Source organism: Fistularia commersonii, chromosome 4 (genome assembly GCF_037954325.1).
Source record: "Fistularia commersonii isolate RoL2024-O1a breed Wild chromosome 4, RoL_Fcom_v1.0, whole genome shotgun sequence".
Lineage (NCBI taxonomy): Eukaryota > Metazoa > Chordata > Actinopteri > Syngnathiformes > Fistulariidae > Fistularia > Fistularia commersonii.
In genome coordinates, this window is record NC_141287.1 from 19489942 (window position 1) to 19517816 (window position 27875).

General features: G+C 42.5%; 1 protein-coding gene across 2 annotated transcripts in view; it reads right to left on the reverse strand.

Annotated features, from left to right (window-relative positions):
• Positions 1-586: 586 nt before the first annotated feature.
• Positions 587-27875, reverse strand: part of LOC147235051 (protein TANC1-like) — a 94906-nt gene continuing 67617 nt past the window's right edge. Inside the window, exons 9-27 of one of the 2 annotated variants that reach the window (XM_086145820.1) lie at positions 26423-26704; positions 25878-26032; positions 22722-22953; positions 22419-22585; positions 19358-19965; positions 17400-17508; positions 17063-17185; positions 14430-14666; positions 14038-14223; positions 13375-13453; positions 8289-8422; positions 8004-8127; positions 7025-7200; positions 6709-6841; positions 5334-5363; positions 5120-5211; positions 4484-4630; positions 3694-3794; positions 587-3590 (exon numbers count right to left, since the gene is read on the reverse strand). In XM_086145820.1, the coding sequence (XP_086001946.1) occupies positions 2054-3590; positions 3694-3794; positions 4484-4630; positions 5120-5211; positions 5334-5363; positions 6709-6841; positions 7025-7200; positions 8004-8127; positions 8289-8422; positions 13375-13453; positions 14038-14223; positions 14430-14666; positions 17063-17185; positions 17400-17508; positions 19358-19965; positions 22419-22585; positions 22722-22953; positions 25878-26032; positions 26423-26704 (4652 nt within the window). In that variant the 3' untranslated portion in view covers positions 587-2053. The remainder of the gene's footprint in view (positions 3591-3693; positions 3795-4483; positions 4631-5119; positions 5212-5333; positions 5364-6708; positions 6842-7024; positions 7201-8003; positions 8128-8288; positions 8423-13374; positions 13454-14037; positions 14224-14429; positions 14667-17062; positions 17186-17399; positions 17509-19357; positions 19966-22418; positions 22586-22721; positions 22954-25877; positions 26033-26422; positions 26705-27875) is intronic. The other variant, XM_086145821.1, reaches the window with a different exon arrangement.

Sequence of the window (27875 nt, forward strand, 5' to 3'; positions counted from 1 at the left end):
CAGAGAGAAAACACAAAAAAATGATCTTGCTAGTCAGTCAGTGTTGGGCTGGTGGTTGGCAACTGCTTTTTAACCCTTAACCGCTGAGTCCTCAGTATTGCTGCAAGTCCAACAAGTACAGTTCCACCACAACCACCATCTTTAAATTTGATTTTAAAACATGTCTCGTCTTCTTTCTGCCAGAAACTTGCAGCCGGAATAATTGTTTTTCCCACGTATAAGTGAAGTTCTCTTATTGACCAGTGTGTTTCATCCATTGCATTAACTGTAAAAAATGATTAGTTTGCACTGACTGTTGCTGGCACTGTAAAAATAACTTTAAATGGAAAAATACAAATTTCTCAGCTTCTTGTTTGAGTGCAACTGTCGGGGGTGCTAATAAAATAAAAGCTTTCAAGTTGAAGCGAAGCATTAACATCTAAATATGGAAGCTCTGTTCTCTCTAATGATGACCTGCTGATTCGGGTATTAAAAGAAACATTAATTCTGTGGTTATTGAACAAAATTCAATTTCAAAATTGCAAGTGTTTTTTTTTTTTTTTTTTCTTTTTTTAAATCCACATTGAAATAAGAGAAGAGAGACAGGTTTGTGTTCCCATGAGTGGGTCTTTATTTCTCTCCCACGGTGGCTATGGCAGCAATAATCTATTACAGTATGTGATCACAGCTAAAAAAGCTCACAATACTGAAGACATGTCAACAATTGCATTTAACATACCTATTAAAATTGTTAATGGCACCGTGTCCCCAAACCGTTTGCTTTTATAGTTACTCTGAAATATACTGTAAACTGCAATTGTAGCATGCACTTAAAATCAATATTATCGAGAATCATAAAATGTCTTAGTAGCTGTGCAAAAATAACTATATAAAATATATTGCTTTTACAATTAAGCCATTGGCGCTGTAAATAAATTAAACTAAACAGCAACAACAAGCAGATACAGAGAGGTCTTGAAGTCTGCGCTAATGGTGATTTATATCATGTACAAACATATTTAACATATTCCTTTTTTTTTTTTTTTTTTTAGAACATATAATACCATTTCAACAACAATGTGCATAAAACTCAAAATGAACCAGTCTGAACTTGTCAATACTCTTAGCATTAATCTTCAATGGAAAGAAAAGGTACATATTTATAAAATATACACAGCACAAGTATCTTTTTAACATCCTTCGTAAAACACAGGAATGCCTGACTAACTTTGTCTTCCTTGTTTCTCACGGCACGCGATTCCATTTTCCTCTTTCGGAACAGTTTGGCCTTAACATGTTGGTACTGACTGTTGAGCACTTAAATGGCATGATGGCGTACAACCCATCAGCCATAACATTATGACCGCCTCGCTTCGCGGTCCAGTTCTGACATCCGACACGTCTGCATCGGAACCGACTTTTTCAGTCCTTCGCCCCGCAGTAGCTCATCTCTGCGAATCGTAGTCTTAGCTACCCAAGACTCTTTGGGTTCGGACGGACCCCTGCAGATGGCGAGCGTCCGGCCGGGAGCTGCGCTTCTGAAAAGGCTCGGACCCGGTCGTCCGGCCATTTCACATCAGCTGTGATGACACATTGGTTTTCACTACATCCCTTAGGGTCGTGGTAACCAGACTACCAGTGGACATAATGTTATGGCTGACGGGTGGCTGTCCCCATCTCCAACAAGTGCCACTGTAATGAGAAATTCAATGCTATTCACCTCACCTGTCAGTGGTCATAATGTTATGATTGGTGCATAAAGTGCTTGTTGCCACCGTGTGGTTGATGAGGACTGTACAGAGCGTGCCCAGATACTTCCTTCAGTGCAAGGTCTCCAGCTTGGCTGAAATCACGTCATCTCGTAACAGAAGCAACATGTTGCTTGCAGTCTGTAGTTACACCGACAGCATGGATGCTGTGCTTCTGACTGGGGCTGATTTGTTTGTTTGGTTTTTTTTTTTACATTTTTTTTTTTTCCCCACAAAAAAAAAAAGTAGTTAAAATTACGTTTTGCTAATGTGTGTGTGAGTGTGTGTGTGTGTGTGCGTTGTGGACTGTATTAGATAAAATGTATCTACACATTTGACTCTATAAATGATCGCTTTGGTTTCATAGAGGCTATGTGAACGGCAGGATTATCTCGGGCGAGGCCGGGCTGTTTGGGCTTGCTGTCCATGAAAGAGTGTTGAATCGCCAGCGCTGGCTTGGACTCTTTGAAACAGTTGGACGCTTGGCAGAACTTCTCCGTATATTCCTTGGCGTGCATGCCATTTTGTAAGCTACTCATTGCCATAGCACCCTGAGGTGATGGTGTTTTGTGCTGCTCATTGTAAGTGCTCACGGTTTTGGCGTAGGGCAGATCGCAGTCCGGTGGCTGCAGGCCAGACGGTGGCACGTTATGACAAAGAAGCCCCTCGGACGAGTGCGTTATCCAGCTGCGGCCGGCGGACTGCAGGCCGAGGTGCTGCTGCTGCTGCTGCTGACTCTGCTGCTGCTGAAAGCGTGCAGTCTTGTCAGTGATCCCCATGAAGGGTCTGGGTTTGTACTCTGCTGTGGAAGCGGCCTGCTGGCCGTGTTTAGTTTTGGTACGAACGTCCGGTCCCAGCTTGCCGCTGTCCGACAGGCTGCTGCTGGAAGCCAGGCTGCTCGTGGAACTCGACACGCGCATGCTGCTGCTGCTTCCGCCGCCGCCGCCGCCTCCCTGAGATCCGGCCGCGCCACACAACATCCCCTCCTTCCCCGGCTCGGTGTGGTGGTTCCCCTGCGGACCAGGACCGGGGCACGCCAGCCCATCTAGAGAGGACGCCGAGTGGGCCGACAACCTGTCTTGGGCCGGAACCTTGGAACCGCCGCCGGATGAGAAGGCGGCCTGGGAGTTTTCAGAGCCGTGACCCAGGGAGGCGCGGTTGCCGTACGCAGCCTCGTCAGCTTGCGGGGGCAGAGGGCCGATGTCGATGCCTGGACCGGGCTTCAACATGCTGGACATGTGTCTGCTGGGTAGCGGACTGGAAGGCGCGTACTGGGATTTGGCGCCGCCCGCTCGTCCGCCCGCGGCCCCGCCCCCGGCCTGCATGGAGCTCAGATGCTGGTTGGTCTTGACTATCTGGGCTTGCTTGGTGGGCTGCAGGACCAGAGCCTGCTGGGTCAGCGCCTCCCGGTGCTCCCGGGGGTACCTGTGAGGGGGGAGCCTGCCGGGGCCGGGAGGCGAGCCCAGACTGTTGCCGACAAGCTCGGAGGGCGGGACTCTACTGAAGGAGTAGGAGTTCTGCGACCAGTTGGCGGCGGCCGCCCTGTCGTGCTGCGATGTTGCCTCCTCCTCTTCCTCCTCCTCCTCCTCCAGGATGTCTCTTTGGCCTTCCGCACTCCTCGCCAGGCCGCACTCCGAGGGATCCTCCTGCCCGTCGTCCTGCTCCGGGTCAGACTCGTGGCCTCCCGACGACGCTTGGAAGGAGGCGGCGGCGGCGGCGGCTCCGTCGAGGCCTCCTTTGGTCTGAGTGCGCTGCATTTGCCTACACTCTTCCTCAACCCGGGCCAGCAAGCGGCGGATCTCCCGGTTATTGGGGCAAAGCTTGGCCGCCTCGTGCAGATCGGCCAGCGCCGCGGTGAACTGCCTGTGGACACAAGAGCGCGGGCGGCGTCAGCGAGTCCGGACTCACCCGTCCTTGGCTTGCTAGATGTGACGGTCCACACCCGCGGTGACGGTCCACACTTTACCTGCTGCTCCTTTTAGCTCTTGCGCGGGCGTAGTAGGCCTCGTAGGACTTTGGTTTCAGCTCCAGTGCTTTCGTTGCAAACTCCTCGGCCATTCCAAAGTCCTGTAAACAGTCACAAACGCTGCTATTCACAGAAGAAACAACATTTTCATTTAACGGAACATCACCGGTTTAATACAAAAACAAACTATTTTTCTTAGAACAAGAATTTAATTGGTGGTAAGTCAAATCCTCCTTTATCAGTATTTTCTGTTCTCAGTTCTACTACCTCAGTGGTGGAACAAACTTCCGGAAGCAACAAGACTAGCATCATCTCTCTCAACCTTCAAGAAACAGGTAAAAACTTTTCTCTTTCAGGACCTTTAACTGCGCTGATGCCCCAGATCAGGTTAGGCACCAAGTTAGGCTATGCAGTGTGTGTGTGTGTGTGTACGTTTGTGTATGTCTTTGTCAAAAAAAAACAACAAAACTCACTAACCCAAGCTTACTGTTCTGTATATCTCCTGTGCATCTTGTATTTGCAAGTGTTATTTGCAGTCCTTATGTCCTCTATTGTAAGACGCTTTGGATAAAAGCATCTGCCAAATGTAATGTATTTTCATAAACCGAGTGAGTGACAAAGCCCGGCTGAACCAACAGGAAGAGAAAGGAAGATAAACGGAGTCTTAAAGCCTTCAGCGTATTAATGGCCTCCTTCCTGTTACCGTCGGACGCAGCGAGCTTTCTCTTCCAGTTCAAGATATCACACGGAAATGTTTGCGATCGCAACAAAAACGTGACGGAAGGCTCACATTGGTTTTTCTGCGACAGCGGGAGAGATTGAGGTACAGAGAGACCCTCAGGTCTTTAAATGCCTTCAGGTCGTCGCCGAAGCCTTCTCTGGGGAACTTCCTCAGGGCGTACTGGTACCTCTGAGCAGCTTCTTTCATCTTGCCTTTCTGGAGGACACGGGGAGGGCAAACATGCGGTAAGAACGAGAACAAAACCAGGAGGGGAACGGGGACCAGCTGATCCAACCCGTCTTTCTCATTAGTCTCCTGCTCACACACGCACACTCACACACGCACACACACACACACACAACACGCACGCACGCACGCACGCACGCACGCACGCACGCACGCACGCACGCACGCACGCACGCACGCACGCACGCACGCACGCACGCACGCACGCACGCACGGCCCGGCTCGAACCGTTGCTCGCTATGCAGTTTTGATGAAGGCGTACATTTACATCTATTCACTGCGCTTGGAAAGATAATGCTTCATTCTTCCATGAAGATGAGCTACATATTTTCGCACCGCTTTTTTTTTTTCCCCTCTTCAATTGAAAGGAGGAATCATTAGCATTTCAGGTATGCTGTCCGTATAACGGTGCGCTGCTCTTCACGGCAGACTGGACATTACTAGCGCACGTTACTTTACCTTGTACAGAAGGTTCCCCTCCTCCATCAGCTTCTGAAGGAGAATGATAAGGATATCAGGCTTAGACGTGGCCATCGCCCAGGCGGCGTTTCCTAGGAAGGGGAGGGAAAAAAAAATTAGGCGGACGGACGTATTAGCCAGATGTTGATGTAAATGAATAGCCAGTGTTTTCACAGGAAACTGGTACAAGGTTAAGGTTACCTAAAGATTGTACCTGATCGATCATAAGGAGACGTTCGGTGGCCTTAGTTTATAGAAGGCAATAGTTAGGAGAGAGAGAGTAAAGAGAAAAGATGTCACACGTAATCAGGAATAGTCATTGATAGAGAAAGGAAAGATGCGATGCGAAGCACGACAGCGTACGATTACGTGTTGCACATGGATTCGGGTCGGACTCTGAACTGTGCGCATGCAGATCGTTCGCTGCGCCGGAGCAAAGTTAAAAGGTTCGGCTTATTGCAAATTTTTTTTCGCGTGACGGCGGAATGTGCTGCAGATAAGCCGTGGACCCAGATAGCTCTATGAATGTCATTAAGGTGATAAGTCACATTCTAAAATTAGCCAAGCAGCACATTAGGATGAAAAGGAAGGACACACACGTTCACTGACGTACCACCAGATGTGAACATAAACACACACACGCTCGACAGCGAGTTAAATGCGGGAACGGAAAAAGGGGGCTTTCTGCAACATTCCACAGCATTTGTCTGAGATTATTCACTGAGTCATGAGATGCGGCGATGGAAACAAGCCGGGCAAAGACGCGAAACGAAACGCAGACGATGGGTTGACTTTTAACACTTCATTTTCGGGGCAAGATGCGACGAGCTCTGGTCAGAACACACACGCCGGAGCCAGCAAACAAACGCAACAGGCCGCGTGACCGCCATCTGCTCGTCTTGGTATTTGTGTTATAGGGACAATGTGGACAGAAAAGACCACATTGAATTTACACAGTGTATGTTATGAGGGGGAAAAAGACATACCTAAATTAAAATGTCTGAAATACATTGGAAAAATGAGGCGTGTATCAGTGGATACCAGAGCGATAATGCAAACTCAATTGATGGCGTCATTCAGGAGCTTGATTTCAGCTGCTATTATTGATGAACGCTTATAATCCGCGAGGTTTTTAACAAACATTTTCTTAAAACAAAGACTGCGTTTGGTTCCCAACACTTCTGTATTTCCATCCATCTCACACACTACTGTGTGCGCCATCTACTCTGCTTCCTTCTCTATCTCTACTGGTTGCAGTGACGTCAGAATAATCTGTCCCCGAATATTTTTGTCTTATTTGATTTTTTTTTTTTCCAAATTTAATTGAACATAATCAGATTCTCTCCATGTCTGGGAGCCACGCGAGCGCTGAAAAACAGCAAGCGGCCAATTTGAAACGCTGTTCCCATTCATCCTGGAGCCGAATGATGTCACAGAAATTCTACCGCTGCACTTTTCCGTCGGCGTGTTTTAACGCGGCATTTGGAGAGCGAGAAGCAGCGCGGGGAGCGACGGCGTCCACAGCCGCTCTCTTGGAAAATAAGCGGCTAACTACACAAACGGCTACTGGTTCGAAGATAAAAACATACCAAGCTTGGCTCCTTTCTTCAGCAGAGTCACTACCACCGATGTGTTCCTGCAACCGATGGCTCGATCCAGAGGTCTCATCCCACTGTAGTCCACATGCTCTATCACCGCTCCTCTTTCCACCAGATACTGGACCTGCATGAGACCCGCAATTGTTAAGACGCGCACAAACGCGGTTTCGAGCACCGGAGGCTCGGCTAACGCCCAGCATTATGTGTTTAATAATGGCCCAGGAATGCTCTCAAATAGGGCTAAGTGAAGGGTGGATGCATGGGATTTTTTTTGTCCCAAGACGGTTTATTTCTGTCAGTTACGTACGATCTCTGCGTCTCCGAAGAAGGCTGCGAGGTCCAGCGGAGTCCGTCCGTTTTTGTCCGTGTGGTCAATTACTGCACCTTTCTCCACCAAAAACTGCACTACATTCTTATGTCCTTTTAAACAAGCCCAGCTTAGGGGCATCAGGCCCTCCTTGTCCATTGAGGTCAAAGATGCACCTTTGGGACAAAAAAAACAAGCAATATTTTATATCCATCCAGTAATTTTTTGAAACCACGCTTAGTGTCCGTGTGATAAAATTGCCTCTCATAGACTGAGGGAGCAAAGAAGCCCCCGACTAGACCTTATAGGAGGATTTAAAAACACGCAGGCCTGTATGTACTCCGGAAGAAAGCCCTTATTGTGTCGTATTGCACTTTACAATAACAATAAAGGTTTTCTATGTTCGTTTTCTTGAGTTGGCAAGGAAAGAAAAAAGTTCATTCTGGCCATGGCACTTCATACGTCACAAAACATGCAAGAATGAACGGTGCTGAGATTGATTTGTTCTTGCCAGAGTCGCCGGTCTTCTTTATCTGCACTCACTATTTGGTCTTTGCCAATTTGTCGTGAGGGTATCGCCATCTTTTGCAAAAGATACTCTGCACAACATTCAGGCGCCGCTTTCCAAGAGTTACAAACCATCTGCGTGTCTTTATACGCCTTACCTGATGTGTAACATAGATTTTCATGCGTACGACCTTCCGGCAAAAAGAAGGAACGACAAAACCTCTGGTTTTCCACATTAACCATTTTGAATTTCTGATCAATAATACAACAGTTCTTGGACAACGCGTGGGGAAAAAAAAAAAAAACAGCTCTCGAGCAGAATTTCGTACAACGTACAGGCCTTTCAAAGTAAAAAAATATGTATTTCTGCAGGGCGCTTAAAATATGTGCTTGTGCTTCTCTGATTTTCAGTTCCGTACCTCAATGCTGCTATTGGTAAACATTAATCTGGAGCACTTGTGTTTCTGCTCACCTTTGGAAAGTAGAAACTCCACAGTGCTCAGGTGACCCTCGCAGGCAGCCACCATTAGTAAGGTCCTGCCCTGCTTGTCGCTGATGTTGATGTCGGCACCGTGTTGCAGCAGCAGCTCCGCTATCTAGGAAAAAGAAATAGATGTATAGCGTGTAGATGACATCTCCTGTTCCTTAAACTGTTGCAAAGGGGTTTTACAAGCACTTTAATTGGACAGCTTCGAATCGAGAGATCTTTTTTTTTTTTTTTTTTTTTTTATTCTCGTACGACCTCCGTGCGTCTCACCTGCCAGTGTCCCTGCCTGACGGCGCAGAATAACGGAGACACTCCCCTTCGGTTCACCTGCTGCACCACGGCGCCTTTCTCCAACAAGAAGCTACACACCTCCACCTTCCCACGGCCCGCTGCTGCCGTCAGAGCTAGAGGAGAAAACACACGCAAAACCTCTGTAAGGACTGATGCGCCTCGGACCATCTCTCTTTACTCGGTGAATAAATAAGTAACCCGTTGAGATGAATTCACTGTATAATAGAACGAGAGCGCAGAAATACGGTATAAGAAATAACAAACAATATAGAGAAATGGAAGTTCGGTCGGTCGAGGTAATCCGCTAATATCCCTTTTTGGTTGATATTTTATAAAAGGCTTTAAGACAGATAAACTGGAATCAAGTGTGCAATTTGTTTGAAATGACCAAAGACGTGCCACAACTGACGCTTGCATCCGGGTCGGTGACCGTCAGAAAACTCTCCAGACGTTTCAAAGTTTGCGGTTTGCCGATAGACACTGCAATACAAGCGCGGCTTGTTCGAGAGCTTCTCTCTGGGATTGACCTTTGAGAGATTAAAAGGTGCTGCTGAGCTTCCAATATCAGACTGACATCATCCATGTGGATGAAAGATATCATATTCCCCACCTGCCATCTGCTCAAAATATGGATATCCTCTCACTGCTCGAAACCGAACAGTGGCTGAGAGGATCAACCCGAGCTCTGTTGAAGCTCAGGAGGCATTGATCCTACGTTACATCGGGAGTTGTCTAAGCTGCTGATGTTTGCTGACCCTGATTTAACATATTTTTTGCTTTGAAGAAGTCAAACCTATTGACATTCATCCCCCTACCGGTGTGACCGCATTTGTGCAACGTCTTCATCTAAAGCTATTTTTCTTCTCCAAAGTAGAGCAATCCTGAACTCACTTTGATCATTTACTTCCTCATTAAGGTTTAATGTTACTTTATCTCATCCAAAGTTTGTAATCCATTTAACTTTCTTGTCCTAGCTAAGCCTCCTCCACAGGCCCACCTACAGCGCAGCCTCCACAGTCTCCCAGGGGTGAGACTCCAAAGTCGCCGTCCCGAAAACAGATTTAGAGAGTAAACACACAAAAAAAAATAACCTCATCCACGACCGTTTCTCTGCCAAACATGAGAAACCGTCAAAAAAAATGAAAACACGTCATGGCTTTTAACTGCCGCTTTGCGTTGAGAGCCTGAAATCAGAGGAGATAAACACCTGGCACCGCTTGACACAAAATACATTTATAACGTTCAAACCATAATTTGCGATTTTTCAATGTTTCCCGACCGATTATTTCTTACTGATTTACTGTTGCAGAATGTATGATTCAATCATTGACTTCATGTCAATTGAATACGGTTGCGGGTGAGATTTAAATTTGTATTGACATGGTCATGTACGTCATTTGTATTTCCAGACAATAAATGATATAAAAACACACGCGGTTTTCAAGTCAACAGCCGACTCCATAACTTTTCTTTGAAGCCACCAGGTGGGCAAAAGCGATCTGTGCAAAGTTTTAGATTCCTTTGAACTCCTTGAATTTTTAAACAAACAAAAAAAGCAAAAACAAAACCAGCGACAGCAGATTTGCATATATTCATACGGAAACCAAAAAAAAAAAAAGTTTTGTTCCTTCTGGACGAGGACTATCGTTCGGATGGTAAATATTTAATAGCGAACGTTCAAAAATAAAATGCTAAAGAACAGTTTTTCTCATCAGAAAGCGCAGAATGCAGGCGGTGAGCCTTCCATAGTGAGTGTGATTTAAAGAAGTATATGGCTTAAAGAAATTAAATAACAAAATGGGTCACAACACAACACACACAAGAATTTTAGCTACATCTAAGTTATCAGCATTACTTCTACTGGCATTAACATGATTTAAAAAACCAAAACGATGGGGAGGCACAACCTGAGCATGAGAAATAGTCAACTTTTGTGGAATTTATGGACTGGGAGGCATTAACACCAACACTGAGATGCATATTGGGGAACGTAAATTTTCAACAAGTGTAGCTGTTGTCACTTGATAAGAGAAAGAAGAAGATAAAAAAAAAATCCTATTTGAACAGGTTAGGACATGCTGTGCTTTGATCGACGTGATAGAAGAGCTCGTGTATTTCTTGTGCATGTGGGAGAAAACAAAAACATCGCACCGAAAAAGCAAGGTGTAGTCCCCCCTGAAAAAGTGATTTATTGGCATCAAATTTATCCTCGCTACTTGGAGCAGAAGACAATGTCCTGCAGGCCACGAGGAACAGCAGCAGCATGAAAAGAGTAAATAATGGAAGAAGACCAAACACACTTGGTGCTTAATTGATTATAAATCCATAAAAACGGAAGAACCGAAATGAATGATAAGAATAAACGCACAAAGGATGCTTATACTCTTTCTTTGAAAATCCTGCGAGAATGACATTTACTTACCTGCATATCATGGAGTGGAAACAAAAAAAAAAAAAATACATCATGATATTACGTGAAATAAACAAACAATTACACTTCTGGGACAACAGCCAACCTGGGCTGTGCCTTCAAGCGGCTCCAGTGCAGTGCGCAGCCTTGAGGACGGTTATGCAGGGTTGAATTACCTTTCTTTGCATAATGGAAAGGTGTTTTGCATCCCAGGAGAGGGTTTTTAAAAGATGGAGCTTACACAGATGTGCAATCCAATCTTCTATTTAAACGCACGAGACAGCGGGCCTATTTGCATAGAGATGCGATATTCCTTTTCATTTGAAATGCGAACTTGATTTGTACAGAGACGGTTAGCGCAGAAATATTGAGGGACGATGTTGGCTGGACACTTTTAGAGAAGTCATTGTCAAGTTAGGTATTTTCTCTATCTAAACCTAGGCTGCTGCCAGGTTAGATGATTAAATCTGCACCTGCAGCTGAAAAGGGAATTCAGAGGAAGATACAATTTCATATCTCTCTCAGTGAAAATAATTTCAGCTGTTTGCCGCCAGTCAGCACCACTACTTTGTTTTGAGGTTCGTAATACACCCCTGAATGTTCACTTTAAGCCTGTGAAAAAGGGTTGTCGGGAAATTCTGCGCAACTGTGATCGGGCACCTGTCATCACTAACACGTCCTTTAAACACCGAGGGGCCCCGGGCTTGTTTAAAGAAGTCATTTACCGGAAACGATCTTTATATATGTGTTGATGTTAAGGTTTTGGGCATCGCTTTATTTCGGGTCTGCGGAGATGCAACCTTGTCTCTCCGCGGTTCCCTGTGCCAAGCAATTTCACTTGTTTCGAAGAGATGCAATCACAGTGATTTAACACCATGGTGTAAATGGTGCTGAGAGATACCTACTGGACTGCAGTACCATGTGGCTCCAAACACAGAGGAATATTTCACATTCTTTTGTTCCAGAGAAGTAATAAGGTCTGAAGTCCCACAGTCATTTAGCAGGGCAAAGGAAATAGTTAACCACAATGTGGACAGCCTCTCTTCTAATAGGCTGACCTACATTCCTGTCCCACACTTTAAGTGCTTAATCCCAGTGGCTTGCAAATAATGCAGACTCAAAGCCATTATTATATATAAAAAAAGACACCTTTTTACCATTTGTCTGCAAAAAATACTAGTGTCGTCAGGTAACATTCGGACAACTTGTACATCCGTAGTTGGATAAAGGCAATGGAGGTCTGAGTTCAAACAGGTAAAATGTTGAAATATTCTTAACTAAATTTTGAAAAGCCAAAAGAAAAATGACTTTATCTGAATCTTTTTAACCCTCATATTATGTTGAGGGTCAATTTGACCCATTGGGTCAATGGGTGAAATGGGTCAAATTGACCCTTAACATAATATGAGGGTTAAAGTATTGATTATTGCAGATCATTGGCCCACTTGATCTCAAATGGTCCAGATCCCTTCAGCTGCGTCTCATGAACTGCCATTACTGAGTATCGCTGTCACAGTTTGTCGAGGTTTCACCAGCGATACGTCTCGCTGCTGCTTCACATGGCTTTCTGCACCGCTCTTTCTATCAATGTCGAATAGCTTTGAGCAATAGCCATGTTTCCAATAAGATCATTTGTTTGACATTTTTAAGTATCCGAGATATTTATCGCTGACGAGTCAAAACAAAACCCATTAATTTTGTAAGTACCTCTGAGGTGTTTCTTTTTCATTTTCAGTAGCAGGCACACAAAATGCACCTTTCGCATATCGGCTCAGACCGAGCAGCATTTCAGCAGGATTTCTTTTTCGAATTCGAGTGCTTCCATTAGCCGTCATGTGGAGAGAGGTTTTATTCAGGGATGAGGTTGCCTTGGTGATGTGAAAGTTTTGAAAAGGGCAAGACAGCGTGTTCAAAGAAATGACTGATGAGTGTACCATAGACAGTCCTTCAGTAAAAGAAAAAAAAAAAAAAAAAAAAAAAAATCGATGGAAGAGTCTTACACTAAATGTCCATAAATTCATGTAGTCAATTACAAGCTCTGATAAGGTCTACCACAGTAAGGACATTTAACTACATTTCTGTCTGTGAGAGAAAACCTATGCCTTCATCGTAAATAAAACAGACCGTAAAGTCCAAAACATTGTCTTCTAACTCGCAGACTGACTTTCTGTCATAACTCAATTTTATTATGCAGAAGAACTACAAAGAAAGACTGAACCCCCTTAATCTGACTTGCTCTTTGGGTCCAGATGGTGGAGTACTTCAAAATATTGCAAAAGATGTCAGTCGGTAAACAAATAGCACCGAGGGAATACTGCAGCTGAATTACAGCAGCATGTTGGAAAATCATTGTGATGAGGAAACAATGTGTTGACCAAAGTAAGTAGAAAGCCACATGACCACAGTCTTAGATGCTTCTTCCAGAAAGTGCAGGATGGACAAAAATGGAACAGTACAAAAGACAAAAAAAAAAAAAAAAAAGCACTCTAATTTGTCTGGAACACCATCTCCGTCAGCAATGGTACATTACTAAGCAGAGGGGGGATTTGGCACCCACCGCGGTAAAATGCAATTCATGTGTTTCAGTCCAGAATGATTAAACTGCAGGTGATAATGCAACAAAGCAATATAATGCAGAGATGGATGAAAACATACCTGTTTCTCCCCACAGTGTGTCATGGCTATCAATTTGCACAGCGTGCTCATTATTCACGGCCAGCAAGCCCCTCACAACCTACCGGAAAGAAATGCAGATTTATGGCCTCGGGTTTCGGAACAGGCTATCGAAAAAACAAAAATCATTAAGACATCAAGACAAATACAAAGTGAGATAACGGAAAAATCAAACTTTGTGCTGTCAAAAAATATATGTTGATTCCTCAGCTTTCCTACGAGGTTACAAGAAAGCAGATAGTTCCGATTGATGGATTCAAAGGTCTTCTACATTTGGTTTCACAGCTCATATCGGCTCAGCCTTGATTTTCTAAGCTGGGCCGGGGGATCCCGTTCAAGTTAATGAGAAACTCAAAATGCTATCAGCCTTCGGTACACTGTGCTCCCCTGACTGCGCCCGTCATTCACGCGCTGCAGAGAAACACCTTCAAGTCTCGTCGAGCTCAGTTCCGTCCGATCCTTGAAAATCGCCACTTTGTTCGTGGGACGCTTTTGAAAACGCACGGGGAAGGGAACGTGTTTAATTTTAACGTCTGACAAAAAGTTTCTTCCCCGTGCTAACCATGGCATCCGCGGTCTTTTGCACATGAGTTGTTTATACTGTGCAGTCGGCGGTGTAAAATTAAGCGTCGGTATCGGCCGTACCTGTGTGTGTCCCATGCTGGAGGCTGCGATCAGAGCCTGCTGCAGAGCTTTGTTCTTCAGAGCGCAGTCCTGCTGCTGCCCCTCGGCACTCCAGTCTACCTCCAACAGGAACTGGATGATCTCTGGATGTCCTCGGAGCGCGGCGTGGACCATGGCGCACTGGCCGCTCTTATCTACGTGATCGACCTGCGGACACGCAGCCGTTTGGTTGTATTGCACCGAGGGGATATTTGCGCCGCTGTAAATACGGCGTTTGCTTTCAGCGAATAGCTGTGAGGTTTGCATTGCTACGGTCTGCACAGGCACTCTGCACCGTCATGACCGTCTGGTTGCGATTACGTCGTCGTAAGTCATCTTTATTCGTAGCGGCCCGGTACCGTGCCTAGCCTCACCTTGGCTCCGCGCTTGCAGAGCAGCATGACAAGTCCCAAGTGTCCCGCAGCTGCCGAATAGCAGAGAGGATTCATGCCGCTTTCGGAAACGACGTCTATGCTGGCCCCGAACTCCAGCAGCAGGGAGGCGATTTCCTGGTGGCCAAGGTGACACTGGACGCAAATCACCGGCGCGTTGTTCAGCACCTCCGTGCGATAATTTACGTTGGCTCCGCCCAGCATCAGCAGTCGACTCACCTGGCACGCAACACAAACACAGACAGCTGGCTCGGAACAATGGCGTTTTATGAAATCACAAAAAATGCAAATAAGGGTCTTCGGAAATGAGCGCGAGGCTGCAATTATAGACACGCGAGTTCTGGATGACATCTGCGTTGGTAAAACTTGAGAAAAAAGAGACAGATGCTTCTGTTTACAAAGAAAGAAAAAAATGTCATGAATTAAATGTGTAACCTTTTCAGTCACCAAATCAGTCCAGTTACACTGATTTTGACAAAATCTCTCCACCACCATAGCCATGCACTTTCATCTTCAAATCTATTTAGCCCCCGAAGTAATACTACCTCTGTGACACACTACTTTCCTTTCTCTCTGCAGTCTCACTTAATCTTACTGACAAACACACGTGGCGGTGTATACAAATCATCCTTCTAGGTGTATGGCATATTCATGGGGGCGAGTTTTGAACAGAAACTCAAAAGATTCATATTGAGGTGCTTCAAACTCACCAATCTGAATTTTTAAACATTATAAATTCTATTTCTGAGTAAACTGAGAGCTCTTTGGATTCCGTGATAAAAGGATAGAATAAACAACCTGTTTAAGATTCACTATCAGTCATTGCAGCTTGGTCATCTAAAACATTTCTTCTCGTGAAGGTCAGACACAAAATGTAGTGGACACATTCTACCGAAAGCAATTACTATGTGTGTTTTTCTTTGCCGTGATGAGAAAATCAATAATAAATGGTTGGTAAAATGCAACTCCAAATGAAATAAGAGTTAATTTGCTTGATCCACTGTGGAAGACTTACGGGTCCCACAGAGGATAAAGCAAGGACATTCTGAAAAATCTGTGTGTTGATACACTTGCATAATTACTCACAAATATATAGTTACAATTACCCAGTACTGGTGTCATAAGTTAATTTATTTTTCAGACAAATACATAATCAAAAGATAATAGCTTTTCTTAAGAAGCATAATTACTGTGAATCGATGATTAATTACAAAATAAAGAGTTAGGGTTGAACGTATAAGCTGCGGCCTTGTTTTGATCAAATACTTGTTCAAAATAATTCTTCCAACTCGTTAAGAGTTTCTGCTCAATATGCAAACTCCAAAATCAAGAAACCTTTAAAAGCCTTTCACAAGAGTCAATAAGTAATTAAATATGAATCAGGTTAATAGACTAGTCTATTGATGTTTTTATTTTAAGTATCTCCCCTTTTTATCAGATACGAATCAGTAACGAACTGAATCAAAGATTTTGATTTGATTTGAAGCGAGCGCGATGCTGAGCTCTTATCTCCCCTTATAAACACCCTTTTCTTCTTTTTAGTTAAAAGATGTTTTGAGCATTTAAGGCCCAAGTTGATAGTTCGCAAAGCACAGTGGGATAAGCAGGGATAAGCAGAGGTACATGCAACAAGTCGAGAAAACTTTCATGTTCTGAACGTCAGAATCAGAAAAAACGTTATTTGTCTCCAAGGAGCAATTGGAGAAATGTTAGGTGTATGTCACTAAAACTACTTTAACCTAACTATCGCACTAACAAACCATCGGTGCCTCCTTAAAACTGAAATCCTGCTCTTAAAAATCAAAAATGGGTAATATTAAAAAAAGAGAGACCACAGGCTCGGAGGAAATTGGGATATGAGTCAATCACTGATGATGCAGGAAAGACCAAAAAAATCTGAGAGACAAAATTTGAAGAAATGAAAGAATATAAGGAAAAATGGAAATATGAAGAACACAGGGAGCTCTGTGGGTTTAATGGAAAATGAATAGGTGGTTTAAGATTGAAAGCTGGACAGTTTGATGCTGGAAGAGAAAAGTCAAAACTCTTGCATATTTATCTGGTAGAATTATGTAACTTGATCTCATCCAGGCCTATGAGCAATTTTATGCAGCTTTTCATGCTGGTTTCACTGTATATCAGTGCTAAGCTGAGGTTCGCAGCTCAAAGTCATTTCATACTGATAAAGAAAGTTTTTGTGTTCTGTAAATAATGGGACTTTTGAGTGGAACGCTCCTGTTTCCTTGAGCTTCAGTCATTCCCCCTGAAGAACATACAAGAAATTGCCATCTGCAGAAATCCACTTTCACCTACCTTTCATCTGTATAAGCCGCGCCTCAATATTGAAAAAAAAGAAATAAAAATAAAATAAAATAAAATAGATTGCAGTAATGAGAAACACTTGTAAAATTCCCTTCCTGCCATTAAATTTCACAATTTGCTACCAAATTCTACTTCATACTAAATTCCTGCTTCACTGTGAATTGTCTAAAACCTGAGAACAGTTAATAGTGACTTTGTATGCAAAGATGGTCATCCCTTTAATTAAATTTTCATGGCACCATCAGTTAATGCTGATTGTTTTAGTAATAGAGGAGAGCGGCAGAAGGGCTCACCTTCACGTTGGGTGTGTAAAGGTTCCTCAGGGAGGCCAAAGCTGCAGAGAGGCCATCGGCACTGCAGCTGATCCACAAAGCCTGCAGCACACTGGATGACACACCTGTTTTCTTACTCAGACCCTGCCACAAAAAAAAAAAAACAACAAAAAAAACAAAAAACAAGCACACACGAATGTTCAAAAATACGAACGCATACATCACATCTGTGAATCTGCTCACATCCCTTGGATTATCATACTCAGGTGAACCATATTTGCCATATGTAGGTATGTATCCATGATATGGAATATGACGTATGTGGAATATATAGGGTTTTTTTTTTCCATGGCACTACCTTGAAGATATGAGCTTTGAGTATGTGATGTCCGAGTTCCATGGTCTGCTGCCGATTCAGTTTCCCTTCTTGACGGGACAGCATGAAAGCCATGAGAGCATGACCCGTTCTAGGGTAAGAAACCAAAGAGATGCTGAGTGATATAACAGAGGAGGCCACGAAGTAACAAGAGGAGACACAAAAATGTCATTTTTGATCCTTTTTAGAGCTGTGCAATTCATCATTGTGTGCTGAACATACTCTAGATATTCTGTCATCCCAGATTCTGCTATCTATACTTTGACTACCTGAGACAGGAAGTGGTGTCTGATACAAATCCGAGTTTTGTTTATGTTTTTTTTTTTTTTTTTACTTGAATCACCATTAAAAATGCTAATGAAGGCAAATATCAATGTCATATAAATAAGACGTTCGCAAAAGAAAATAACCAAAATTACTTAATACTGGTCAATCCACAATAGGACCATGGACATATATGTGCGGAAAAAAATGTAAGTAACTTAAATGATCACTTGGATGAAAGAGTTCTAAATGTTGTGCTTTTGACAAATAGTCAACAAAAAAGAGACTGTATTAAACCCTTGATGATAAAGAAGACAGTTAATTCACTTGTGTTATATATCTGATGTATAATTTTCATGCCTAGTATTGCGCAGCACCATTTCTTTAGGTACAAAATAGCTCTTGACGTTGCATAATTCCAACATATCTTCCACAGCCAAAGTGATGTCTTCATGAAAGAAGCCCCTCGCCTTGGCCATGAGGAACATGCAAAATCTGAGCTGGGGTGAATTTCAAAAAATGCCGGCCGCACTTTACTGTGAGAAAAGAGGGATGTGTGTTTTTTTTACCCCGAGGTTCCCGTTTCCATCTTAACTTGGAAGTCCCGGTGTTAATAAATGTAGAGCATCATTAAAAAGACATGGATGGCTGCAGATCACTTTATTGAGCAAATTTCTCAGCCACATTGTGAGCCTTTGACAGCTGTAGATACTAGAATATGAAGCTTAGCTCTGCTGCTCTTTGAGTCACTTTGTGAGCAGAGGTAATTTCGAAAAACCAACAGGGAGTAAAAAGGAACCCCATTTGTGGGGTCATATTTTTGCAAAGGCCTGTTTTTTTATGGTCCTTTTCTGTTATCGTTAGGATGGTGACACCGGTACTCAATATGAGAAATGGCAAGACGTTTTCATACTAAATGTATGGCTTTGAGGCGACGGAATTTGACTTTATGGACATTTAATTCAATAAAAATAACTGGAATATTTCGGAGCCAAAAATACATAATCATTTATAAATTATGAGCGCATTTTGAACTAAAGGTGTACAGGACAGTGGTGAGACCAGCGATGATGTTTGGACTAGAAACTGTTCCAATGACCAAAAGACAGCAGGCAGAACTAGAGGTTGCAGAGATGAAGATGTTGAGGTTCTCTTTGGGAGCGACCAGGAAGGAGAGGATCAGGAATGAATCTATCAGAGGAACAGCACATGTTAGATGTTTTGGAGAGAAGGTCAGAGAAGCCAGACTGAGATGGTTGGGTCACGTACAGAGGAGGGATGGAGAATATATTGGTAGACGGATGCTGGAATTAGAGTTGCCAGGCAAGAGGTCTCGAGGAAGACCAAAGAGAAGATTTATGGACGTAGTGAGAGAGGATATGAGGGTAGTTGGTGTGAGAGAGGAGGATACAGAGAATATGGCTAGATGGAGAAAGTTGACTCCCTGTGGCGACCCCTGAAGGGAAAAGCCGAAAGAAGAAGAAGAAGAAGAAGAAGTGCATTTTGAACTAATTAAATCACAGTTAAGTTATCTTTATGTCTCAATGTAACTTCACCAACAGGTGTGGTAAGATACATCGGTAAGGAACTAAAACAATGCTTTCTGATGATGTGAGCATGGCACACGTTTGTAAAGAAAGGACTGATACTACTTGTTGGTACAACGTAGGACTGACCTGGGGTCGCAGAGAAAGTCGGCGCTCTCTCCATCGGCTCTCCATACAAGCCATTCTCTGAAAGACGGATGGCAAAACATACGAGTCTTGTCCCGTCTTCTGATGAGGAAGCAAGAGAGCAACTCCATGCGTTGTTGGAAGTCCTCCCACTGCAGCTGCCCCTGGATGTAGCCGGCGTTGATGGCCTGGAACAGCTGGTCATCGGTCATGGGGTGCAGCGAAGCCAGCGCCACGTTGAGGATGGGCAGCGAGCGCTCAAAAGCTGAATTGGTCATGAACTTCATGTTACACTGCAACTGGTAGAGCTCAGCCAGAGAGACGGGCACAACTTTGTAGCTGGCACTCTTGATCACCAAGTGGCCTCGCTCAAATAGATCCAGGGTGAGTTTGAGATACAAGTAGGAACCCTGGCTGCGGGAGATCAGATGGCTGCTGAGCTTTCCGATAGTGACGGGGTCGGCCTTACCATTAAGGCTAATATTGTTCATGATATCTTTGCTGCCGTTGATGCGGTACTGGATATAGGCATTGAGGTCGCTGCTAATCTCTTTGTTCTCTGAGAAGTCATCCAGAGAGATCTTGGAGAAGGGGAGAAGGCTGGTGATCTCCTGAAGAACAAATGAAAAAAAAAAAAAAAAAAAGATATGATTCACTCAAGAAATGAAGTTCTATTTCAGTAACGACAATGTTCAGAATTCTCCGTGCTGAAAAAATTACTTTTTGATACTTGATTCATGAACAATGATAAGCTGTCCATCGAGTTGCTTTCTACAAATAATTGATATTTTATGTGACCAGAATAGATAAACAAGTGAATGAAGAGAAATAACATTTGTGCATCCCAAATTTAGTCTTTTTTTTTTTAATTTTATTTTAGGGGTGGCTCATTGAGCAGCGCAAACGTAATCGTACTGGGCTATCGGGCCGAAGCAGACACTTGTTACTGTTGTAAATATGAATATAAGGAAAATTGGGACTGGGAAACTAAGTATGGAGAGGCAGGAGATAGATGGGATGGCAGGAGGTGCAGGAGGAGCACCATGAACAACCAAGCAAAGGTTTAAGCTGGAGCTCACATTTCAATTTCTGTCCTGGGGGTTGCAGAAATCAATGTACCTTAATCCTTCAATCCTCTGCCTGTCTGAGGCTAGAGAAACATTGCTCCATGATGATAACACTTCTCTCATGTCAAGGGAAACACACACACACACACACACACACAAACATGCAGGGACACACACACAACCATACAGTAACACTCCCTCACCTATGCACACAAACACAAGCACACACCCAGAGACCTTGAAATAAATACGCTTGCATGCACAGGCTCCTTGAATCATACAAGTCATAATCCATAAGACGGGGAACGCCTTATTGTTTCGGTAGACATTAGTCTCGCAAGCACCAATATTCTTAACTTGTTTGCACTTTTTTGCTTTGATCGTATTTTCTTACAGTACAAAAAACTAATATCACACTTTCCTGATTCTTCCGTGTTGTCGTGGCAAACTAAATAATGTTGTTCCCTTGGAAAGAGATGATTATCTAGCCTCTCCAGTGACATAAATATGAATCACTGTTTATTTATTCTTTGAGTTGCTTGGATGTGGTGACTAAACTGATGTTCTGTTCTAAAGTCTGTTTTTCTAAGAAGTCCCTCTAATTCAAAACCAAAAGAAATTTCACCTGATGCAGTTGATTAGGTCATTGAAAAGAAATTTCTTCATAAATTCACTTTATGAATTTAACAATTATTAAAACAGGCTAGACATGCCTGAAACTGCATTTGAGCAGTTGCAGAAACAGAGAGGCACATTGTGTTATTTTCCATATAATATATATAGATATGTATATAAAGGCATTCATGGAACAAAAATAAACCTTTCGTTATGAATTCATTTGTATGAAGCCTGTAAGTATATACACTTTCTGATTGATAAAGTCAAGTTTCCATTTCAATGACAGCCCCCACATTCAAAATTCAATTTAAGTGTGAATCAGAGTTAAAGCTTCAATTGAGTTTGGGGGAAATGAAAATTACAGTAGGAGCGCAATGACGCGCAACAATTATGAGATCAGCAGCAGTTTTACTCCTTCCAGTGTAAAATAACCAGAATTGTGACTGAGTACTGCGGTTTCATATGATCATATTGCTGTATTATTTCCATATATGTATATAATTACACAGACGTTGTCTCATGCTCAGCAAGATGTACAGAAATATATCATATAGCAGGAATGTTATCAGCGTTGATAAGTCCAGTTCAATGCATTTTAATAGTCTGTCTTTCCAAGCCAGCAAGCTCAAGAGCAAAATCTGTCCCCGTAATGCAGTCTTGAATGCTGGGTCAGTGATACTTTATTTCCTTCCTGAATGTTAGCTCTAATGAATGACAAACTGACTCCACGACGAGACAATTGGGGAAAACTTTCAGCTTTTGCAAGAGGGTTTGAGGAGTGGTGACTGCAGATACAGCTTGGACATTTTCTTTCTTTCTTTTTTTTTTCCATTTATAATTGACAACTGTATTAAAAGACCGCTAACGCAGCTAAAAATATATAAACTACTACAGCTAAAGAGCACTAAGCTGCTGCAATTCATTTACCATTTCTCCTGTGACATAAGTTAAAATCTTACAAATATGTGCTTACTTGGCTCGGAGGCTTTGGATTGCAACTCGTCTATTTGACCATCATGTACTCCGGGAAACTAGATGAATAGATTACATTTTTTTTAATGTTTGTGGTGCTTAGAAGATGAACTCTGTTGACTTTGCCAATCCTCTTTTTCTATCAGTGCCAGCAGATCAAATTTCCTCTGCATCCAGTAAAATACAGTGCAGCTATACAACTATTCAAGGTTCTTTGATTCAGTGTTCAAATGGCTTCGGTAGACCTCTTTCTATTTCTCTTGCTCTACTTAAAGGTTCAGATTTTAGTCATCCGCTCAAAATTCAGTTGTGAAATCGGTAATTTTTTGAGCAAATACCCGAGTAACAAATAGTAACAAGTGATTCGTCGCAACTGCTTGCATGCTAAATAATGAGTTCCTCCTCACCAGCAATGTGACCCGGACGGTGACCACCAGTTTCAGCCAGGAGGGAAATTTCCCAATAATCTTGGAAATAAAAGAGGCAATGGTGTCCCCGTAATCTGGTTTATGAAATTCGGCTTCATTCAGCCCGTCTATCAAGATGATGAGGTCCTCCTCTGGAATCTTGCGCTCTGGAAACACAATACCGCAAACAATAACCAAATAAATCAGAGACGTGCTGTTTCCGATTCACACAAGAGAATACTTGATCAGCTGTCATGCGAACAGGCAAAGCAGAAGATATCCAAATGTATAACGATGTTTTACCTTTACGAAGGTTGGCTAAGGGTTCGAGAACCCCTCTCCGGAAAGCAGCCGTCGGGTCCTGGACGCAGGATCTCAGGCTGAGCATGCTCTGGAGGTGGGGCTCTTTCAGCAACAGCTCCCGGTACGCATTAAGTTGGTGCGCTCTGCACAGCAGGGCAGCGATGCTGTGCACAAACTCCGGTACCAAACATGTATAAGTGTTATCTGCTTGGCAGTAGTGGTAGGCCACCACCTGCAACACAAAGTAAAGGAAGACAAATAAGATTACTCAAGTAGAATTAAAAGCAAGTTACGGGATTAGATCGGCGGGTGAGTTTGTTTAGTCTTCGGCCATAAAATGATGTGCGATGCTGTGATCTTGTGGTTTTAAAGCTGTAGGTGGAATCTCTTCGAGATGAAATACTTTTGAGTCTTTCTTCTGAAAAGCCTCAATTTGCTGACTCACTCACAGATGGAAAGGAAGAAAGGGAGATGAAATCTTTTGATGTAGCATTTGTCGAGACGCTATGTTTGTTTCTTTAAATCTGAAGGAATGGGCGAAATAGCGAGTCCGTAGCTTGAATCACAGAGATGAGTGATGATTCATTAGACGTTCTGTTTGGACCTGGACTTGGTGTTCCTCCTGGGTGACCGAATGAAAAGCGGAGAGCTCATTTTAAGTGTCAAAGCACCTGGGACGCATTGGGATCCAGGAACTCCACATGCATTCAGAGCTGCTCTGGGCCACATGTGGTCATAATCTTTAACCACACATTGAACCGATGTGGTCTGTGAACGCAGACACTCATTTTTGGACCTTTTACTCTGTAGGCATCGGTGAGATTCGGTGGCATTCTTATGCCACGCGGATGTTAACCGTGGTCAACAAGCCATATATAATAGTTTCATTAATTTATAATGACCTGCGAAATTGTGATGCCAAAAATATCTGTACTAGCCAAAATTTAGACAGTCATTCATTCGCGGTCTTAGAAAACAGATATAAGGTATGCGTGTTTGTTTTTCTACAGAGAAGAGGAAATGTGATCTGATCATGGGTGGTCACTGAATAGATAAATGTTGACACAAGGTCTTATCAGGGCCAAAAAGAAACAGTAGAAGAAAAGTTTAAACGCAGAAAGATGAATTTGCTGCAAGAAAGCATGCAGAGACAAAATGAAAGGATGAAGTAATATCCTGTGGCTGCCTGCAGGAGTAGTTGGTGGGCAGAAGATAGGATCTTGTGTTAACTTTTAAGTGCTAATGTGTGAATTAGCAAATCAAGCATTGCTTGATGAGTGCGAGCCGTTGTCGGATGAGTTGAGGAAAGCAAAACGGCAAATTCCTACCCCTTGATTTAAGGCACATAAGAGACTTTATAATAGCGTGGAAGGGATATTACTGTCAGTGACAGAGTGAGTTAACAAAGGGAATAAAAGCGTATCGGTTCGTGATAGACAGAGATACGCGCAAAAATCCAAAAACATTTTAGCTACTTATTTCACGCGCTTGCTAGTAAGTATTTTATAGAGAAGGTCTGTAGAAACCCAATACTTCCCAGAGGAATCGATAACCAAGCCAGTCTCCATCACCGTGGGGATGTTACGGGACAGAGCCTGAACTGAGCTTTGCCATTTTGTTCTCAAATAAACAATAACGTCCTCATTTTACATGTACTGACACACAGGGCGATGTATTGATTTGTTTTTCGAGATGACAACACGAGACTGGGTTTAAAGTCGGATATTAGTTTCTTGAATCACGGCAGCCATCTGGAGATGCATTAACAGCCAAATCCTCATCCATCTGACATAGAACATTATGGCCTAACAGCTTTGGGACACAACCTGGAGATACTCTTGTTGGTCTTAGAAGTGCTAATATCTGAGCTGTTCATCAAGTGATAATCATGCCGGTTCTTGATTCAGATTAAGGAAGGAGTTTCATACATACCAGAAATAGCTATTCAACTGCAGAAATAAAAAGGCAATGAGTGAGGGGGAAAACTGTGGTTCAATTAACCAGAAACACAGCGATCTTTAGCATCAAGTACAAAAGACTACCTCAGAATGTCAGTCATATTCGTCTGAAAAATTCCCTGCGTCAAAAGAATGTCAGCAAAAGTGAAAGGGAAAGAACAAGACGGAGTAGAAACGAAAAATTGGAGGATTCATTCGAAGACTTCAAATACTACAAATTAGGCTCCTTTGGAACATTAACATGAAACATCTTGTTTCATATAACAATATATTCCTGAGGAAGGAATTTTTTTTTTTTTTTTTTTTTTTTAGACAGACAAATTCAGAGTTTTAAGATGATGAAGCCAGTCCACGTGTTGATAAGAGCAGTTTTCCTTTTGTTTAAACATCCCATAAAGACATCCCTTACCCCAGACAGTTTACTCTTTGGAAAGAAAGCAGAACTGTGGATTTTTTTGAAGTGCATTCACTCGATTAAATCAATTTGAAGTAGTAACAAAATCAATTTTCAGCAGTCAACTTATGACACACTAAAAGTCATTCTGTAACATGTTAACAACTATACTGGAGACTATCAACAGCAGGAAGAGCAGGGTAGAATGCTGACAGTTTATAAAGATGGATTCATACGCAAAGCATTTGTTTGAAATTACTTCTAATTTACAAGTACAGCATGAGGTGGATGAGCGCTTTAATGGAGCAAATTATTATTATTTTTTTGAACATTTATTAGAACAGGTTCCTCAACAGTCACACACATTCTTACAAAACCTAATAACAAGATACACATTATACAATATTCTTTATAGGTCATTTATTTCCTCACTAGCAAGCGAAAATAAAATAAAATTTAAAAAAAAAAAACACAAAAACAAACAAAAAAAAAACATCTAACTCAGTCAAATAGAGATAATATCTTCAACTCTCCAAATATTTTTTAATGGGTGCCCATTTGTCAAGATATAGGTCTGTCTGAAGTCGTAAGTTTGCTGTTATGCGTTCCATGCAGTTTACATCCTTAAGCCTCTGATGCCACTGGTCCAGGGTGGGTGGGTGGGGTTTGAGCCAGTTTACTGTGATCATTTTATGTGCAATTAATAATGGAGCAAATTGAAATAAAAATAACCATTTATCTTCAGCTTTTCGCTTTTAACCATGTGGTTGACTGAAAAATAAAAATATCAGACTGAAAACGTACCCTTGCTGCTAGGCGTTTCACGGCCTCCTCCCTGCGTCTCTGGATTTCAGGCGTTCCTGGGCAACTGTTGGTCCTCAATGTATTAGCAGCACTGGAGGGTGGAGTGGGCTGCGGAGGCTGGCTGAGCGGAAGCTCTGAGCTCGCCAACCCTCCACCTGGAGGAAAGAGACACAAGAGTTCACATACACAAAGGGAAAAAAAACAAAAAAACCTTTATCATATTTGTTTCTTTTCTAAAACACTTACAAATGAAATGATTACAGAAATGCTTTTGTGAGTAAAAAAAAAATTTTTTTTTTTTTTTGCACTTCTCAACTGCATTTTTTTATATCATCAGAGCAGATAAAACTGGAATTTATGAAATCAGCTAATTAATTTTAGTAGGATTTTTTTTTTTGTCAATATTGTCAATGCAAACTACCGCACACCACACAACATCACAATTGTTCATTGCCACACAGCACATTTTTAAAATAACTGCAATGGACTGCAATTGCACACCTCATTCAGGGCGCTTAACCAAAAGAGAGAGATCAAATAATTACTTTTCGGGGAGGCACTCGGACTGTTGGACGCGATCTGTCGCATCCGGCCTCCGTGGCAGCTCAGCGCTACGAGCCGGGAGATAATGGCCGTCTTCCCGTAACCCACGCTGCCGACCACCACGGCGCCGTGGTTCACTGTGGACTCTGTGGCCCTCAGGACATCTTCAAGCTGCTGAAAGAGCCAGTCCCGGCCCACAAAGACCGAATCCATGGTGATACTGGGGACCTCAAACAACAACGGCTTGAGCATGATGTCCACGGGTTTGTAGGGGGAAAAACGAGCTGAAAGGACAGAGTAAGGAGACTGGTTACAATGATAGCTCTCACACACACACGCACACACACACACACTGTCTGAGATAAACAAACCACAGACTGAAGAGATAAAATGCACCATGCTTCATTGTCATCACTTTTAATTATTTGCAATCCATAAATCATATTTTTGGATTCTTTGGAAAAAAAGACAAAAACAGTTTAAACATATTGACTCCTATGAAGACTTTTAACAATGATTTTATATCTACTATTTTACCCATTAAATTCTCTCGGGTTGAAAAATACGGAATTTAAAGATTGAAATATCAGGAAGTAATTACGTTAAAAAAAAAAAAATGGCCAAGATTAAAATTTGAAGAATTTCACTAATGGAACCACATCTTGCATATTTTTGAAATATATTAAACGGATATAATTTTCTAAACCACGCTCTAACAAAGTGGACGTATCAGTTCTTGATGACAGCGACAAGTTATTCCCCATAGCAAAGCAAAACCTGCACTTGTAATGCTAACTCACGTACCTTTCCAAGCCAGATTTTTCATTTAATGAGACCTTTTAGAGCTGACTAAAAAAAGGTTTGGAATAAAGGAAATCATAACTAACGCTATGGTGCAAACTGTATAAAGGTTAATTATCTACATTGGATAAAGAAAATAATTACAATACACGGAACTTCCGATTAAAGCTCAGCTTTGTGGAGGTGTGGGGAAAAAGATTTTTAGAAAGATGGTTAAATATTTTGAGTCTCTAATGATTTCTATTTCAATTATTCATAGTCTCTTTAAATATTTATTCTCTGGGATTTCTCTGAGTGGGACTCGGGCTTCAAAACATATAACACAGATGAAGCTCTATGAACGGAAAAATAACTGTACAATTTCACTTCAGCGTCAAAATCAAACTAATTCTTCCAGAATGGGATGTGACAGTACAGAATTTGTGCTGTAGTGTTTACTGTAAACACGTAGTCCGACTTTGGGTGACACCAGAATTAATAAGAGCTGACATGGTGATGTTGAAATACAGACAACAATCTTTCATTTAATCTTCAACACTGCACAATATTCCAACAAACCCCTGTCCAACTAAAGAATAAATTCATATTACTTGACATGCATCAGACATCGATTCTTGTCATTAAGCACTCTGCTGTCTGGGACGCACAAATATG